This window comes from Diceros bicornis, chromosome 17, assembly GCF_020826845.1.
Source record: "Diceros bicornis minor isolate mBicDic1 chromosome 17, mDicBic1.mat.cur, whole genome shotgun sequence".
NCBI lineage: Eukaryota > Metazoa > Chordata > Mammalia > Perissodactyla > Rhinocerotidae > Diceros > Diceros bicornis.
The window spans coordinates 53,462,205-53,482,007 of NC_080756.1; the positions used below are offsets into that span (position 1 = coordinate 53,462,205).

General features: G+C 41.8%; 1 protein-coding gene across 1 annotated transcript; it reads right to left on the minus strand.

The window, feature by feature from the left end:
- Nucleotides 1–7,310: 7,310 nt before the first annotated feature.
- On the minus strand, nt 7,311–19,453 carry APOBEC1 (apolipoprotein B mRNA editing enzyme catalytic subunit 1). Its single transcript, XM_058557423.1, has 5 exons — nt 19,438–19,453; nt 12,802–12,829; nt 11,090–11,487; nt 8,950–9,068; nt 7,311–8,188 (listed from the first exon to the last, which is right to left on the minus strand). Exons 1-5 carry the CDS (start codon nt 19,451–19,453, stop codon nt 8,039–8,041), a joined length of 711 nt encoding a protein of 236 aa, XP_058413406.1. The 3' UTR covers nt 7,311–8,038.
- Nucleotides 19,454–19,803: the final 350 nt, after the last annotated feature.

Consider the following 19,803-nt stretch of genomic DNA (forward strand, 5'->3'; position numbering starts at 1 on the left):
TTGGAGTTAGATTTTAAGAATGGAGTTAAGATTTTGACTGTCATGGTGGGTAACAAATTGTATCTTTTACCGTAGGACAGTTGTAATCTCAGTTTTCCCCTTATCTCAGGTGGCTATGCATTCCATTTCGTTCAGTGGGACTTTACTTTTCTGGGTGCTGGAATTGCCTCAAAGTTTCCCTAGCCCAGTTGATGACAGATGGATAACTGTCATAACTAGAGGGAGCATGATAGAATGAGAGTGTTGTCTATTAAAGAAACAAAGTTTATGCTAGCCATTAAAAAGGTTGGCGGGCCGGCCCCGTGGCTTAGCGGTTAAGTGTGCATGCTCTGCTGCTGGTGGCCCGGGTTTGGATCCCGGGCGCACACCGACGCACCGCTTCTCCGGCCATGCTGAGGCTGTGTCCCACATACAGCAACTAGAAGGCTGTGCAACTATGACATACAACTATCTACTGGGGCTTTGGGGGAAAAAAATAAATAAATAAAAAGGTTGGCTAATTTCCTGATTCTCATAAAACATGGATAATGAGTAAAGATTTCCAGTTCAGCCTTCTCTAGCTTAGCCTGATTTTTGAAAGTTTGCTTTAGGCTGAAGTTCAGGATTTGACTCCAGAACTTTGGCACCTACAATATACCTGTCATCTGTCAAACATTTGCAGCTTTTGTTAATATTTTAATTCTGCATAATTTCTGCAGGAAGTGAGTTTCCTTCCTAGGTTTTTAAATTTTCTTACAGATGTTCTCCATTTCTCAAACTATTTCTTGGAACTCTATTTCTTTGCTTTTTTAATATCTGTGTATTTTTAAAGTATCCTTAATTCTTAAGAAGTTGAGAAATTCTACACAAAATCTCCGAAAAGTACTTTTTTTTTTTTTGTGAGGAAGATCAGCCCTGAGCTAACATCTGATGCCAATCCTCCTCTTTTTTCTGAGGAAGACTGGCCCTGACCTAACATCCGTGCCCATCTTCCTCTACTTTATATGGGACGCCGCCACAGTATGGCTCAACAAGCAGGGCGTCAGTGAGCACCCGGGATCTGAACCGGCGACACTGGGACAAGCAGGGCATCAGTGCGCACCCAGGATCTGAACCAGCGAACACCGGGCCGCTGCAGCAGGGCACGCACACTTAACCGCTTGCGCCACCGGGCCAGCCCTCCTCTGAAAGGTTCTTAATGTGTGTTTTAAAAACTAATGCGCAGGGGCCGGCCTTGTGGCGTATCAGTTGGGTTCGCACATTCCTTCAGCAGCCCAGGGTTCCAGGATTGGATCCTGGGCATGGACCTGCTCACTGTTCTTCAGGCCATGCTGAGGCAGAGTCCCACATAGAAGAGCTACAACTCTACAACTATGATACATAACTATGTACTGGGTCTTCGGAGAGAAAAAAAAGAAAAAGGAAGATTGGCAACAGATGTTAGCTCAGGGCCAATCTTCCTCAAAAAAAAAAAAAAAAAAAAGACTAATGCCCAGGATGAATCTTTAAGAGAGTCTAGGCACCATAGAACGCAATTTAGCAATTGCAGGCTTAGAAATTACTTTTTGATATTGATATTTATTTGATGAGAATATCAAATAAATATTCACCTATATTCACCATGTGCCTTGTGTCAGTGAACAACACTGTGATTGCACTAATATTTTAATTGCAGAATATAAGAGTTGTCTTGGATACCTCCTTCTCCTGCAACCTGCATGTTCAACCCATCACCCTCCTTAGATTTACATCTTAATAACTTTTGATTCCATCCATTTCTCTCCATATCTACCACCTTAGCCTGCTATCATCTCTTAATTGTCCTACAGTGGAAGGAAGGTAGAACATGAGAAGAGAGAAATTTCTAGACATCTCAGTTTTTTGTTTGGATTGACCAAGTAGATAGTGGAGCTATTTTACAGAATCAGGAATATTTACTTTTTAGAAATTGAGTTTGCGTTGCTTGTGCCTGTATGAGTGCAGAAGTTTTGCAGGGAATTGGATATAATTGTCTCAGGAGAGAGGCCTAACTAAAGACGTAGATTTAGAGATGTCAACATAAAGATGGTCGTGAAATATAGAGATGTAGATGAGAATTCATAGTCAAAATATATATAATGAGTTAAGAAAAAGCCCACAGATACAATCCAGAGAATACCATCATTTAAGGGACAAGCAGAAGAAGAGGAAGCTCAAAGAAACCAAGAAAAAATAGTCAGTGTTAAGTCTGCACTCTCTCTAGCCACCCAGTTGCCCTTCCCACAAGAAACCAATATTGTGTATCATTGTTTTTGAAAAACATGAGTATATTCTTTTAGTTTTCATGAACATATAAGCAAACATCTGATATCTGTACTGCAATTAGCTTCCACATTAGGATGACACATAGGCAACCTATGAAGAGGCCTACATGGCAAGGAACTGAGTCCTCCTGCCAACAGCCATGTGAGGGAGCTATCTTGAAAGCAGACCCTTCAGCCCCAGTCTAGCCTTCAGATGAACACAGCCTCTCTGAAGCCCCTCATGTGACTGAAGCCACATGAGAGACCTGGAGCAAGAACCACCCAGCTAAGCCACTCACACATTCCTGGCATGAAACTGTGAGATAATAAACGTGTCTTGACTAAGCCACTAGGTTTTGGGGCAATTTGTTATATAGCAAGAGATAACTAATATAATAGAAATAGAAGTTTCTGGCTTCAATTTTCCCTTCCCCTAATCCATATATCATCTTAGTCTTTTCCCTTAAGCCATAATCATCAAAATTTTATAGATGAATAAATTAAGGTCTAGACAAGTTAATGTACTTGTTCAAGGTTACAGTATTTAAGTGACAGAGTTGTGAACATTTTTAGGTTTTCTGACATCAGAACAGTGATCCTTGTACCCTCTCATGTTGCCTTTAATAATTCTAAATAATTTATTTTTTCATAATTAAGCTACTGCTATATACAGGCAGGTCCTATATTAGCCACTAACCTAGGCACTGGGGATATAAGGATGAATGAGACAAATCAAGTGGATTTAGTGTAAAGCAGAACTGTGAGTTGATGGAATACTAGAGGGATAAGTTTGATGAGAGCAGTAGATGTGAGAAGGTTCAGATACAAACCAACAGAAAGCAAAAGCATCAGAATGAGTGTATTTTGGCAAGAGGAAAGTTTCAAGATTGAGAAAAATTATATCTACCTCAGATATTAGTCAAGAGTCAATCCAGACTTATCCTTCTTGTAGAAATATGCTGATTGTAGGCATATAAGTATTTGATATGTTATCTGTTTATTTAAATTTTTAGGTCCTTCCTATATTGTTCTTAACTTTATCACATAGTTCCTATATTGCTTATCATTCACATTTTTATGACTTATCCGTGCTAACTTCCCAAATCATAAATTTAATATTCAAATTAGCAAAAATTTTTAAAGCAAGAATAAAATGACAGGAGGTAAGTAATATGGGTGTGGAGTGTGGAGGAATATGTTCAATATACAAGACAAAGCAACAGATGTATATAAAACTTAGCTCTTGGCTTCCTGACAAGCAAAACAAATGAGACTTTAAAAAATTAGTGGTTTACACTATTCTTGTATATTAAAAGGAAATATATCAGTTCATGTGAGAAACTGTCTCCTATTGTTTTTTGTTTTGTTTTGTTTTGTTTTGTTTTGTTTTGTTTTTGTGAGGAAGATCAGCCCTGAGCTAACATCCATGCCAATCCTCCTCTTTTTGCTGAGAAAGACCAGCCCTGAGCTAACATGTATTGCCTTTTTTTTTTCCCCTTTTTCTCCCCAAAGCCCCAGTAGATAGTTGTATGTCATAGCTGCACATCCTTCTAGCTGCTGTATGTCAGACGCCGCCTCAGCATGGCCGGACAAGCGGTGCGTCGGTGCGCGCCCGGGATCCGAACCGGGGCCGCCAGTAGCAGAGCACGCGCACTTAACCGCTAAGCCACAGGGCTGGCCCCCTCTCCTATTGTTGAGAGGGTTTTTTTCCTAATATAAGTCTTTTTATAAGAATAATTATTAAATGTTATCTTTCACAGCAGTTATAAAATGCATAGATCGTCTTCATATGGACATCTAAGTTCCCAGTCCCTATTTATACCCCAGAAAGAGACTGCCCTATCCCCATGCCAACCTAGGAAGGCAAACCAGTCAAATGTCTGAGCCAGTCTGACTCCATCATGAAAGTTGATGGCACGTTGGTTACTGGCATATCTTGAACGCCTCTGGAAAAAAACAAAAAAGCACACTGATTTTTAGTCCCATTGTTGCCGTGGTATTCCCTATTTGACGCTGGCCAAATTTTATAATGTTTTAGTTTTCTATTTTCCTCATTGTGACAGGCACTTTGTGTGTTCACCAAACCCCATTTTCTTTTCTTCCTGGGCACACAGCTGGATGTATTTCCCAGCCTCACTTAGAGTTCAGTGGGGCCACAATAACCGATTTTTGATTAGCAGAATTGGGTCAGCAGTGGTGTTTGCCATTTCCAGTCCTTAATTCTAAAAACACTCACGCTACTTAATGCTTACTCTCTCCGTCCACCTCTGTCTCTCTCTCTTCTCCTGTGAGCTGGTGAAGACACAGAATTCAGTAGAGGACTCCAAGGCCATAGGAGATGGTGGAGTCACAAGGTGAAAGGAATTTAGGTCCCTGAAGAAGTGCATGGAGCAATGACCTTCCCACCCAACTTATGTTAGACTGCAGTGTGAGCAAGAAATAGCCCCGTTTTGGGGTTTAGCCACTCAAATCTAGGGGTTTTTTAAAATTTTTTTTGTGAGGAAAAGATCAGCCCTGAGCTAACATCCATGCCAATCTTCCTCTTTTTGCTGAGGAAGACTGGCCCTGGGCTAACGTCTGTACATATCTCCCTCCACTTTATATGTGACGCCGCCACAGCATGGCCTGAGAAGCAGTGCATCGGTGTGCGACCGGGAGCCGAACCTGGGCCGCCAGCAGCAGAGTGTGCGCACTTAACCGCTACTCCACCCCCGGGGTGTTGTTAGTTACAATAAATCATCCTATAAATTCTGACCAATAAATCATCTATTAAATCTTAAGATGTTCTGATTCAGAAACAAATAGAAATAGATGCTACTTTGTCCTTTGCTTTTCTTTAGCATCTTCTTAGAAATTGGCTTCATGTAATTATTTGTCCTGAAAACACAGCAAAAGCCCCTATAGGTAAAACCCAAGATGGCCTCCAATGATTCTCATCTCCTGGGATTCAAGTCCTTGTGTAGTCCCCTCCTAGACTGAATCATGGCTGCCTGTTGTGGCCAACGGAATTCTGCAGAAGAAATGGTGTGTGATTCCAAGACTAAGTCATTAAAGACATGGCAATTTCCACCTTGGTCTCTCTTAGACCACTTGCTTTGGAGGAAGCCAGCTGCCATGTCATGAGGACATTTAAGCAGCCCTGGGGAGAGGCCTACGTGGTGAGAAACTGAGACCCCCCACCAACCACTAGCACCCACTTGCCAGCCATGTGAGTGTGCGACCTGGGAAGCACATTCTCTAGCCTGAGTCAAGCCTTGAGCTGACTGCAGCCCTGGCTGACAGCTTGACTGCCACCTCCTGAGAGATCCTGAGCCACGAACACACTGGCAAATTGCCCCTGAATCCTGACCCAGAGAAACTGTGGCGTCGTAAATATTTATCGTTGTTTTAAGCCATGAAGTATTGAGGTAATTTGTGATACAACAGTAGATAACTCAATCTGTGATACTGCTGTTTGTGAAAATTTCTAGATTCTTTTTTTTTAATCTCTTTTCCCCCCAGCTTTATTGAGACATAATTGACACATAAAATTGTGTAAGTTGAAGGTGTATAATGTAATGATTTGATATATGTATGTATTGTAAAATGATTACCACAATAAAGTGAGTTAACACATTCATCACCTCACATAGTTACAAATTTTGGGGTGTGTGGTAAGAACGTTTAAGATCTACTCTCTTAGCAAATGTCAAATATACAATACAGTATTAACTATAATCACTATGCTGTCCATCACATCCCCAGAGCATATTCATATTAAAACTGAAAGTTTGTACCCTCTGACCACCTTCACCCCTGCCCCTGATGACAACTAATCTGCTCTCTGTTTCTATGAGTTAGTTTTTTTTAGATTCCACATATAAGTGAGATCATACAGTATTTGTTTTTCCCTGTCTGACTTATTTCACTTAGGATGATGCCCTCAGGATTCATCCATGTTGTTGCAAATGGCAGGATTTTCTTCTTTTTTATAGCTATATAATATTCCATTGTGTGTGTGTGTGTGTGTATATACGTGTGTGTGTATATATAGATATTACATCTTCTTTAGCCATTCATGTGCTCATGGACACTTGGGTTGTTTTCATGTCTTGGCTGTTGTAAATAATGCTGCAATGAACATGGGGGTGCAGACATCTCTTCAAGATAGTGATTTCGTTTCCTTCAGATATATACCCAGGAGTAAGATTGCTGAATCATATGGTAGTTCTATTTTTAATTTTTTGAAGGATCTCCATAGTATTTTCCATAGTGGCTATACCAATTTACATTTCCACCAACAGTGTACAGGGTTCCCTTTTCTCCACATCCTCACCAACACTTATCTCTTATCTTTTTAACGATAAAAATTTCAACAGATGTGAGGTGATATCTCACTGTAGTTTTGATTTCCCTGATGATTAGTGATGTTGAGCAACTTTTCATGTAGCTGTTGGCCATTTAAATATCTTCTTTGGAAAAATGTCTATTCAGGTCATTTGCCCATTTTCAAATTGGATTATTTGTTTTTTGCTATTGAGTTGTATGAGTTCATTATATATTTTGGATATTCGCTCCTTATCAGATACGTAGTTTGCAAATATTTTCTCCCATTTCGTAGGTTGCCTTTTCATTTTTTTCATTGTTTCTTTTGCTGTGCAGAAACTTTTTAACTTGATGTAGTCCCACTTCTTTGTTTTTGCTTTTGTGGCTTGTGCTTTTGGTGTCATATTCATAAAATCATTGCCAAGACTAATGTCAAGGAGCTTTTTCCCTATGTTTTCTTCTATGAGTTTTATGTTCTCAGGTTTTACATTTAAGTCTTTGGGCGGCCCCGTGGCTTAGCGGTTAAGTGCGCACGCTCTGATATTGGCGGCCCGGGCCCGGATCCCAGAGCGCACCGACGCACTACTTTTCTGGCCATGCTGAGGCCGGGTCCCACGTACAGCAACTAGAAGGATGTGCAGCTATAACGTACAACTATCTACTGGGGCTTTGGGGGAAAAAATAAATAAAATTAAAAAATTAAGTCTTTAATTGATTTTGAATTAATTTCTGTGAGTGGTATAACGTAGGGGTCCTTTTTCATTCTTTTGCATGTGAATATCAGTTTTCCCAGCACCATTTATTGAAGACAGTGTTTTCCCCCCATTGAGTATTCTTGGCTTCCTTGCCAAATATTAGTTGACCATATATGCATGAGTTTATTTCTGGGATCTCAGTTCTAGTCCATTGGTTTATGTGTCTATTTTTATGCCAGTACTATACAGGTTTGATTACTATAGCTTTGTAATATAGTTTGAAATCAGGAAGTGTGATGCCTTCAGCTTTGTTCTTCTTTCTCAGGATTGCTTTTGCTTTTCTGGATCTTTTGTGGTTCCATACAAAATTTAGGATTGTTTTTCATATTTCTGTAAAAAATGCCATTGGAAACTTGATAGGGATTACATTGAATCTATAGATGGTTTGGGAAGTGTGAACATTTTAATGATATTAATTCTTCCAACCTATGAACACAGGATATCTTTCCATTCATTTGTGTCTTCAATTTCTTTCATCAATGGCTTATCGTTTTCAGTGTACAGATCTTTCACTTCCTTCGTTAAATTTATGCCTAAGTATTTTGTTGTTTTTGATGTTTATTGTAAATGAGACTGTTTTCTTTATTTCTTTTTCAGGTAATTTGTTGTTAGTGTATAAAAACGCAAACTGAAAATTTTTGGATTCTAATGGTGCTCATTCTTTAGTGGGTCATCATTGCCTGTTCTTGAAATAGTATGTACGAGGAATCATTCTATTCATCTCCAAGTCACAGAGTGTTGTACCAACTCTGTAGCTAAAAGGATATGGGGCGGAATCATTTGGTAATGGCAATTTTGAGGAGTGAGTCTGAAAAATGTAAGCTGATTCTGACATCTTCTTGAAATTGTTAAACAGGGAGGGAGGCTCTGGAATAAAAAAGAAGTTAGGATAATATTTTTCTTAACACCATTATTATCACAAATATTTTAAAACGTCAGTTGGAAGACCATTAAACTACTTTCAAGAGAGTACAAATGGGACCACCTACATTCCTTCAATCGGATGACACATACCAATATGGGAAGGGAGAATATCTGCAATCTGCACAGCCAGCGTGTGTTGTAATAACAACAATAACAGCAATAATAAAATTTAGTTAATATGGAGTCCACATATATCTTAGACCAGTTTATCCATTCCCTTCTCCCATTTATTTCCCACAAAGATATTTTCTTATTCTCATATTTTCTTTTTCTTTTTTTTTTTTTTTGTGAGGAAGACTAGCCCTGAGCTAACATCCAATGCTAATCCTCCCCTTTTTTCTTGAGGAAGAGTTGCCCTTAGCTAACATCCGTGCCCATCCTCTCTACTTTATATGGGATGCCGCCATGGCATGGCTTACCAAGCGGTGCGTCAGTGCGCGCCCGGGATCCGAACCTGCGACTCCCCCACCCCCCCACCCCCCCACCCCGGGCCGCTGAAGCGGAGCGTGCGCACTTAACCGCTTGCGCCACAGGGCCGGCCCCTCTCACATTTTCTTAAGATAGGTCAAGAAGTTAATAAACTACATCTCAATATACATGACAAAGAGCTGGTGAGGAGAGTACGTGTCAAAATTATCAGGAAAGAAGTTTGAAGAAAGATGCTTCTTTTTGCATCAGGGTCTTTGTCCCTTAAAGTAACTTACTAGAATTATGCAGTGGAGTTCCAGTGCATACAGCTTCATCCACAGAAGTGGGTATCTTGGCCAGTGACCTTCTTCCCCAGGTGGGTAGTTGACAAAATTCCTCCAACAGTGCTCATACTCTAAGGAAACACAAATCTTGGTTCATTCAACAATACAACAGAGAGGCCCGGCCCAGTGGCACAGCGGTTAAGCTCGTGCTCTCCACTTCAGCAGCCCAGGTTTCACTGGTTTGGATCCTGGGCACGGACCTATGCACCACTCATCAAGCCATGCTGAGAAAGCGTCCCACATACAGCAACCAGAAGGATATACAACTGTGACATGCAACTGTCTACTGGGGCTTTGGGCAAAAAAAGGAAAAAAAGGAGGAAGATTGGCAACAGATGTTAGCTCAGGGCCAATCTTCCTCAAAAACAAAACAAAACAAAAAATACAACAGAAAGGTACTTAAAGAGATCCCAACTTAAAAATATACCACGTATAAAGCCCTCTGGTCTACTTGCCGCTGGACATGGGCTAAACTCCCCTAGAATCCCTAAAAAGAACAAAGCAGTTCATTGAAGATGGTTGAGAGGCCATAGTGGCCAGAATGGAGGAAAGAGTCATTTTTTTTTTTTTAAGGTAGAACCTAGCATTTTATTTCAATCTTCATTAAACTGTTGGAATTGAGAACCACACATACTAATAAACCTCCAAAAATAGATCCTGACAGGCATTCTCTGCTTAGGGCAAGCAGTCATGGAATAAGCATGTAAATAAACTGGCTTCTCTGTGGCACCCCAGCCAAGTCAGCTTTCTCCATGGCCAGCCACACCAGTTCTGCCTCCCCCCCCTTTTTTTTTTGAGGAAGATTGGCCCTGAGCTAACAGATGTTGCCAATCTTCCTCTGTTTTCTTTCCTTTTTTTCTCCCCACGGCCCCAGTATGTAGTTGTGTATCCTAATTGTAGGTCCTTCTAGTTCTTCTATGTGGGACGCCGCCTCAGCATGGCCTCACGAGCAGTGTGTAGGCCCATGCCCAGGATCCAAACTGGGGAACCCCGGGCCCAAAGCGGAGCATGTGAACTTAACTGCTACACCACCAAGCCGGCCCCTGCCCTCCCTTCTGTTAACACCAACCAGACCCCCTGTAAGTCTAAGCCAAGGTTTTTCTGTAGGACACCTTGGCCTACCTGGGAACGCCGGAAACATGTTGTTAAAGGAATCATGGTGTTGACGGAAAAAAAGAAAAATCTTTTAAAAGCTGCCATCTGAGGTCATGGCTTCTCTGTACTTAATGCCATATCCCAGAATACAATAAATAAGCAATTAGAAAATGTTCAAGTATGAAGGGATTTCTTCCTCCCCACCAAAAGCACCGCTTTCTGAAGGAAGCTGGCTTCTCTGTAGCTATACCAGCTGTTCAGAAAGTTCATTGGACCTGGTTTTGAAAGTAAAAGTTAAAACCCTGGCACGAGTTATTGCACAGCGTGGAATACTCAGTCTTTCTTATAAAGAAAAAAAAAGTTATCTAGTACCAAAGTGTGCAACCTACAGACCCTCAGGTACCGCCCTGTGACTTCTCCGTATGACATCACAAGGGTGCCAAGTGCCTGCTTATCTAGAGCTAGGAGTTGGTGGTTTGGCTAGTGCTGAACCCATGCATAGAACTGGTTTACTAAATAAAAGCCTTGTCACGTACGTCCTCCAAACACAGATGAAAAGTAGAGAGATTTTGATTTGGTGCTGTTTAGGAGATGGCAATGAAGAGCATAAGCACCAGGGAGGAAAGGAGTCATATTTGTGTGTGTGTGTGTGTGTGAGAGGAAGACCAGCCCTGGGCTTACATCCATACCCATCTTCCTCTACTTTATATGGGACGCCGCCACAGGGTGCGTTGTCAGTCTGCATCCGGGATCCAAACCCACGAACACTGGGCCGGAGAAGCAGAGCACGCACACTTAACCGCCTTGCCACTGGGCAGGATTCAGGAGTTGTATTTTTGATACTTTCCTTGCTTTGAATTTCAGACCTCGTTCTTTCTGATATTATTTTGGACTTTCACTTCTGAGACTTCCAGTCTGGAGAATCAATCTTCCGGCCTAGAAACATACTCCCACAGTATCTCATAAACACTTAAGATTCTTTATTTATTGTTTTTACCTGAGAGTCTCATAATCTGGATAGTCACGCCACTGTTAATGAGATCCCTGAGCCCTTGACGGTTTTGTTGATCCATGTGGTGAAAAAGCCTTGCTACATAAATAACTAGAGTCACAGTAGGGTGTTGACTCAAAAATTCTCTAATAGCCTGGGTGCATTCCCAGCAGGGACTCCAGGACAAGAACCAGGTGATGGAGCAGCTGATGGGTGGGCTAAAATGTCTTTCTGAAGTAAATTTTTCTATAAAATTGATTTCAACGTGCTTGGTGGTGTTTTTGCCTGAGTATCGCCAGGTCTTATGGCTCCTGCCCCACTTGATCTCATAGAGGAGACAGGCCTCCTTACGGAGCTCTCCGGGGTTAAAGAAGGCTTCGAATTCCCAGGGTTCAATTCTTCTGCTGAAACATAAAAAGAACTCACATGTTGTCAGACAATCTTTAGAGGGAACTTAGAAATGATTTCATGCTCCCCTCTTCTATCAGGCAGACCTACAACATGACATCTCAGGAAACATTTTTTTTCCAGTCTATTCAAAGTTATCTGAAGACATCCATTTGAATGATCAGTGTTTCTCACAAACATGAAGAGATTTTTCTCAACTCATGTTATTTAGTTCTACACTCTCTATGCCATTGCTTGGTAGCCTTGAATTCAAGAATAAATGTGTCCCTGTCTCTCTTTTAAAGGTTTCTAATTTTTCTATCTCACACTTAGAGGTGCCATGTTCCAATTGTTATTCCTCAATGGACTCTAACTAGATTTTCTCAGGTGTAGAAGCCTCAAATTGCCAACAAGATTCTCCTGCCAAGTCTGAGAAGAGAGTAATTTAGCCTCAGGATTCTTCCACATTAACTTCTTTTTTTTTTTTAATAATTTTATTTATTTATTTTTTCCCCTAAAGCCCCAGTAGATAGTTGTATGTCATAGCTGCACATCCTTCTAGTTGCTGTATGTAGGACACGGCCTCAGCATGGCCGGAGACGTGGTGCGTCGGTGCACGCCCGGGATCCGAACCCCGGCCGCCAGCAGCGGAGCACGCACACTTAACCACTAAGCCACAGGACCGGCCCCCACATTAACTTCTGTATACCAATTCCTCATAACAAAGAAATTCAAATTGCTCTCAATGGCATCTTTAAATTTAACACTCTCTGTGTATCAAAGCTGTGACTCAGGGAAACTCGGGATTGTGCTGATGACTCTTCTTGGCAATATGGTTGAGTCACAAGCTTAATACATCCTCATATTTCCCACTCATCCCTAAAGTACCACATTCATTTATTACATAGCTCAATCCTTCCACCCATCATGAGATAATATATTTGCTGACAAAAGTCTTCTTGTTATAATGATATGTATGGAAAATGGGCATATGGTATAAAACAGGAAGATGAAATTAAAGTGACAGGTGAGTGCCCTGGACCTTTCACTAATGGCTATAAAAACGTGTGATTTAAAGAGAGAAAAGCAATAGTAAAACAATAATAGAACAAAGCTGGAAGATAATTTATTTAAACAGAAAACAAAAGACATAGGAGCAAAGATATAGAAAGCAACAATCACAGAGAATGAAGTTGGAAAAGGAAAAAACATAGAATGGGAGCGTGGTAAAAGAGGAAAGGAACAATAAGGAAAGCTATAGTCCTCCAGCTCTTAAATACCTGTTTATTCTCGGTTGAATTAAATGCGAGCTATGATAGGAAAATTCTTACCTCAAGGTGGCATCTGCAGTTGAAGGACCTGTTGACCAAGAGATGATTATGTCAAGTAACACCCATATGCAAATCGAGCTGCTAAGAAAAAATTCTCTATTCTTTAAACCTGCAAACCATTTCAGAAAATGGAGTTAAAAGATTCTCTCCTGGATTAATCGAATCGGACCAGCTCATTGCATCAAGAAAAGCAAGATTTTAAGGGCTCTGCTGAAATCTATTTGCCCAGTTCTAAACCAGGGAATCCTCTTTAAGGCTCCAACAAGAATGATTAACTACATTGGGAAAGTCACTCCGCAGAGGCTCCTAGGTGTAATTTCTATGTGCCCCCATGGCATCCTGCACTTCCTTCGTCATAGCAAGTATCATGCCATATTATGATGGCCTATTTCCATGCCTATAATAGCACTGAATTATGAATTATGTGGATATGGATTCTGTATATCTTGCTCCAAACCCCATTACACTACTTGAAAGATGTTGGTTAGCAATACATATTTATTGACTAAATGATTGAATACACTTTACTACTATCCACTGCAGAATAACAATACTATGCAGGAAAACTGGATCTCTCATACATTGCTGCTGGGAATGTAAATTGGTACAGCCACCCTGGGAAACAGTTTGGCAGTTTCTTAGGAAAAAAAAACAAACTAAAAATTCAACTACCATACAATCCAGCAGCTGCACTCCTGGCCGTTTATCTCAGAGACAGGAAAACTTAGGTTCACACAAAAGCCTTTACACAAATGTTCATATCAGCTTTATTTGTAATATCTAAAAACTGGAATCATCCCAGATGTCCTTCAATAGGTGAATGGTTAAACAATCTGTGGTTCATCTATACCGTGGAATACCACTCAGCAATCAAAAGGAGCAAACTATTGATACATGCACCAACTTGGAGGAATCTCCAGAGAATTATGCTGAGTGGAAAAAAAAGCCAATCTCAAGAGTTTGTATACTGTATGATTCCATTTATAATTTTATTTATTTATTTATTTTTCCACCAAAGCCCCAGTAGATAACTGTATGTCATAGCTGCACATCCTTCTAGTTGCTGTGTGTGGGATGCGGCCTCAGTATGGCCAGAGAAGCAGTGCGTCGGTGCGCGCCGGGGATCCGAACCCGGGCCGCCAGCAGCGGAGCGTGCGCACTTAACCACTAAGCCACAGGGCCGGCCCTGTATGATTCCATTTAAATAACATTTTGCAATGACAAAATTTTAGAAATGAGGATAGATCAGTAGTTGTCAAGGGTTAGGGACGGGGTGGGGCAGGAGGGAGTCCAGTTTGGTTATAAAAGGGCAATAAAAGATATCTGTAATGTTGGAACTGTTCAGATCTGACTGTGGTGGTAGATATACAAACCTATACGGGTGACAAAATTGCATAAAACTAAATACACTACACACACACATACACAAATGAGTACCAGTGAAACTGGGGGAATCTGAATAAAATTGGTGGATTGCGTCAGTGTCAATAACCTGGTTGTGATATTAGTCTATAGTTTTACAAAATGTAACCATTGAGGGGAACTCAGCAAAATGTATAAGGAATCTCTCTATACTATTTCTTAAAGCTATGTGTTTTAAAGTCTGATTACCTCAATTAAAATTACAATATAATGAAAAAGTATTTGGTAGTGTGGAGAGAAGATGGGACACCATTGGCTTAATATATATATGCCTTTTAAACCACAAATCAAGAGGGAGGAGAAAAGATATCTGCATAAGTGATAAGAGTAAAAAAAAACATTTGCAAAGAACATATGGAAAGAGGTTAATGATCCAGCAAAAGAGAACCAGGCTTAACTGGAGCCCAGTGGTTACTGAAGGCATTGACAGCAAAACACAGCTGCATAGAGGATCTCAAGGGTGGAAAAATCCTTCCATTGAACTACGTTAACTTGGAAGTAGGAAGAGAAAGAAGCAACAATCACTACCCTTAGGTAAAGAACCGAACAGTAGGGTTGCAGCAGAATTGGGAGCTGAGAAGTAAAAGTTGTTGTGGGTATGACTGTCACCTGAGTTCCCAAGGTTTCAGGGAATGGGGATAATTCTGATCCCTCCTTCAGTCAAAAGACTCCCTGGAAAAGCCAAGAGCACTGGTTGGTCCCTGTGCCCCTCAATTTGCTGTCACATGGGGCATAACACCAAGAACAGCCAAAAACAGGTACCAGGAACCAGCATATAAGTCACCCCTGGAATTTGGCAAACTACACTCTATATGGGGCAGAAGGGGAGGTTCACATATTTATTTCCGACAATTCTTAACTGAGCCTACTAAATGTTGGCACTCTTCTAAGTACAGGAACAGGGAAAAAACAATCCTTATCTTCATGTTCATGGAGCTTGTATTCTAAAGGGGGAGATAGAAAATAAGAAAACCAATACACGTGTAAAGTCAGCAGTGACAAGTGCTATGGAAAGTACTGTAAGGGATAAAAGGCGATGGCGGGACGAGGCTTCCTTGGAGGGGTTGGTCAAGTAAGGCCTCTTTGAAGAGGATATTTAAGCAGAGGGCTGAATGTAAAGTGAAGCAAGACATGTGACCATCAAGGGAGAGCATTCTGAGAAGAGAGAACAGCAAGTGCAAAGGACTTAAAGTGCAAAGATCGTGACGTGTTCAAAGAGCAAGGAGTAGGCTACTAGGTGGGAGAGATCAAGACATACAACGGTAGGAGATGAGCCTAATCATACAGGGCCTTCTAAGCTGTGGATTTAATTCTACGGGTAATGGGAAGCCATTAGAGAGTGCAGGGATGATTTAAAGAAAAGTACTGGATTTTAGACTCAGAGCCTTGAGGATGAAATGAGCACTGACCTGTGCTGAATACAGAATATTTATGGCGCAGAATTCCAAAACTTGGAGAGCAGAAATGCAGCTCATTTGTTTTATTTTGGTGAACATAGGCATTTATTTTGGCAACAAGAACTCACGTTAAGGATTTACCTCTTGTTATTTGGAAGCTAAAGTTTGTTTGGGGAGGCAGGAGAAAAGGATCATAAATCAGAAGCCTCGATTACCATCATCAGTCTCTATTTTCCAAGAAAGCAGAGATCTATGAGATTTGAGACACAGAGCAGAAGGTTCCCCTACATGATAACCCTTCTCAGAGAGTCAGAGAGAGATACAAGAGTCCCTCCTACCTCCGAGGGTAAAGTGGCTGTGGGGAGATGGAGACAGGAGATTCAGTCCACCCTGCCAGCCAAACCTTAACTCTGAGGTGCTATTTTTTAACTAAAAAGAGTCACCAGATCTGGAAGACACTCCTCCAAAACAGGAGGCACTCTGCCCAAGGCTTTGTGTGTGTGTCCACATCTGTGTTGAAGGGGTCCAGAATGTGCCACTGGGCATAAAAATTATTTTGAGCTGACTACATTTGAGAATAGACTTTTTCCCCCCGAAATCCCTTACTTTCCTAAAAGCAGAGCCTCCCAAAATAAATCAGTTGTTATAGGGCGGGCCCTGTGGCTTAGCGGTTAAGTGGGTGTGCTCCGCTGCTGGCGGCCCGGGGTTCGGATCCCGGGCGCGCACCGACGCACCGCTTGTCCAGCCGTGCTGAGGCGGCGTCCCACATACAGCAACTAGAAGGATGTGCAACTGTGACGTACAACTATCTACTGGGGCTTTGGGGAGAAAAAGGGAGGGAAAAAAAAAGACAATATCTTTATTAAATAAATAAATAAATAAATAAATAAATCAGTTGTTATAAATCCCATCCCCTAGAGCAACCAGGAAAGATCGACTCTTACTACAGGCAACACCTACGCAAACAGACACTGTCACAAAACTGTTACTGTGTCTCCCATCTGTTCTCCTAAGAGCCCATCTGTCTTTCCTCAAAGTCATTTGTTTTTCCCTAAGTGCCCTTTCTCTTCTCCCCTCCCCTATTAAGAAATCATTTGGGGGGCCGGCCCGTGGTGTAGTGGTTAAGTGCGCCCGCTCCGCTGTTGGCGGCCGGGGGTTCAGATCCCGGGCGAAGCACCGACGCTGGCTTGTCAGGCCATGCTGTGGCTGCGTCCCACATAAAGTGGAGGAAGATGGGCACAGATGTTAGCTCAGGGCCAGTCTTCCTCAGCACAAAGAGGAGGATTGGCAGATGTCAGCTCAGGGCTGATCTTCCTCACAAAAAAAAAAAAAGAAATCATTTGTTTTCCCATAAGTGTTCTTCTCCTTTCATTTGTTTTCCCATAAGTGTTCTTCTCCTACTAAGATGGTATGTAAGCCCCAAATTCTAATCACCTTCTTGAGTCACTTTTTTGCAAACTCCTGTATGTAATTTTGTCTTTTCTCTTGCTAATCTGTCTTTTATCAATTTAATACACAGGACCCCAAAAGCAGGATCTAAGAGAGTAGAAGAAAAGTTTTTCCTCCTCAGCAGCGTGTGTGTGTGTGTGTGTGTGTGTGTGTGTGTGTGGGATCTGTGCTTGTGTACTAGGTGGTAGACAGATGGCAGGGAGTGGAGCTGTGCGTGGCACAGTTTCCTGTAGAAGGAAAATGGTTCTAGCTGGGGGGAGGGACTAAAAACAGAAATTAGCCAGATTTCTAGGAAAGAGGACACAGTCAGGAAATACAATCCTAAGTGTGACCTGAAAAATAAACCTCTCACCCTTAAAAAAAGGAACAGGGTAGGGGGGCCGGCCCCACGGTGTAGCGGTTAAGTGCTCACGCTCCGCTGCTGGTGGCCTGGGTTCGCCCCAGGTGCGCACCGATGCACCACTTGTCAGGCCATGCTGTGGTGGCATCCCATATAAAGTGGAAGAAGATGGGCACGGATGTTAGCCCAGGGCCAGTCTTCCTCACAAAAAAAAAAGGAAGGAACAGGGAGCTTGAGTACTGAGATGGAGGAGGAAGGGGATAGCTGACACCTTGGTATGGGCACTGCTCAGACCATAATCCAGATTGGGGCCCTTGAACCAGCTGATCCACTCAGGGGGCCTTACAGAAGCAGAGGCATGCCTATAGGAGAAGGTCAAGTTGATGACGGGAGGACAGTTCCTCTGCAGGAGATGAAGCCGCAGTGAGAACTTCAGAAAGAGTGAGATATATTCTCAGTATCTACCCTTGGGATTCAAGGCCAGGATACAAGCCATAGGAGTTGAGATGGTTTAAAGGATAAAACACACCTCCCTCAGAGAAAAGTCTGGGGAAATTACCCAGATACTTCAACTAAATAATGTCTTTAGTCTTTCCACCAACATGCCACCCTCAAGATAGATAGATAGATAGATAGATAGATAGATAGATAGATAGATAGATAGATATTTTTTTTTTTTGGTGAGGAAGATCGGCCCTGAGCTAACATCCATTGCCAATCTTCCTCTTTTTGTATGTGGGACGCCGCCACAGCATGGCTTGCCAAGCGGTGTGCAGGTCCATGCCTGGGATCCGAACCCATGAACCCCAGGCTGCTGAAGCAGAGTGCACACACTTAGCCACTACGCCACCAGGCCGGCCCCCACTAGACAATGTTAAGAGATAGAAAATATAATGGAGAAAAAAATATTGTTTCTTAAAACCCAAGACTGACACATCTATTATCTCCTAGCACATCTTGCCCACACTCTTACAATCATCTTCTAACTGATCTCCTTGCTTCCAGTCTTTTCTGCTTCTGGTCCAAAAGGCACCAAATGCCAGGTAAATGTGTCTAAAGCCCTATTTTAGTCATCTCCATGCTATTCACAAATTCTCCAAAGATTTTGTCCTGTCAAAAAGATTAACCTCAGTTTCCTTAGCCTGATATTCAAGGCCCTCTATAATATCACTTCAAATTTGCTCTCTATTCTTACTGCAGATTATTTCCATAAACTCTTCTTTAGCCTTACTGGTTTACTGATTTATTCCAAACACGATCTCTGTGAATTTTCTCCAACTCTTTGTGTCAATCAACCTGGAATCTCCTCCTCCTCTTTGCCAATCCTAATTTTACCCTTCTTTTAGGATCAGGTTCAAATCCCGCCTCATCTGAACATCATTTCCTTCCACAGCCTGACGTGTTCTCACTATTTCATGAATTTTTCTAACATTAAGTAACTGAACCTTAAATTATCAATGAATGTGCCCTGTGCTGTCATCTCTGTTGCTATCTTTTTGTGTGTGTGTGTGAGGAAGATCAGCCCTGAGCTAACATCTGCCAATCCTCCTCTTTTTGCTGAGGAAGACTGGCCCTGGGCTAACATCTTTGCCCATCTTCCTCCACTTTATATGGGACTCCGCCACAGTGTGGCTTGACGAGTGGTGTGTCGGAGCGCACCCGGGATCCGAACCGGCGAACCCCGGGGCCACCGCATTGGAGCGCGTGCGCTTAACCGCTTGCGCCAGTGGGCCGGCCCCACATCTGTTGCTATCTTAAACTGTTATTTAACAGTTGTATTTTTTACTTAATTTTTTATTATGGTGGAACAAGCATTAATTTAGTGTCATTCGATCAAAATCATTTGTGAATATGAATAGTTAATAATAATAATATATCTTGTTTAAGAATAATATTAACATATTAATAAATAGGAAAGTTGGAAATTGCCTGAGAACACAAGCACAAGCAGGACACACACACACACACAGTTTTTGCACTTTTCAAGAATATGGAGCTTGCCACCTCCTTCCCCCCAGTTTACTTTACCTTTGTCAGAAGCCATGGCGTTCTGTCGCTGGACTTTTTCCCCTGGAGCTATATATTGTGCTGATTGCTCCTGCCAGCAACATGCCTGAGCATTGTTTCTTCAGGTGTGACCACCTCCACCTGCTTGGGCAGAAGATGATTCATTCCTGAGTCTCAGGCAGTCACTGCCTGTCCAGACTGTACAAACAGGTAGCAGATTAAGAGGGAAATTGGTGTGGGGATTTGCATCAACGGTTGATAAGAAAGCTTAGGATGCAAATGACATTAATCCTGTAGAGTAGATCACAGGATATCTGAAATCCAAAGTTCTTCCCCGGTAACATCTGAATATAGTAACCTTTCCCTTTCCTTTAAATTAAAGTGAAG

What these genes read in the sequence shown, in the direction of transcription:
- APOBEC1 (XM_058557423.1), bottom strand. An exon ending in CCAGATTATGAGACTCTCAG is followed by an intron (nt 9,069 to 11,089) that starts GTAAAAACAATA and finishes GTGTTTCCTTAG; the next exon opens with AGTATGAGCACTGTTGGAGG. An exon ending in AACTCCACTGCATAATTCTA is followed by an intron (nt 8,189 to 8,949) that starts GTAAGTTACTTT and finishes TTTTTATTCCAG; the next exon opens with AGCCTCCCTCCCTGTTTAAC.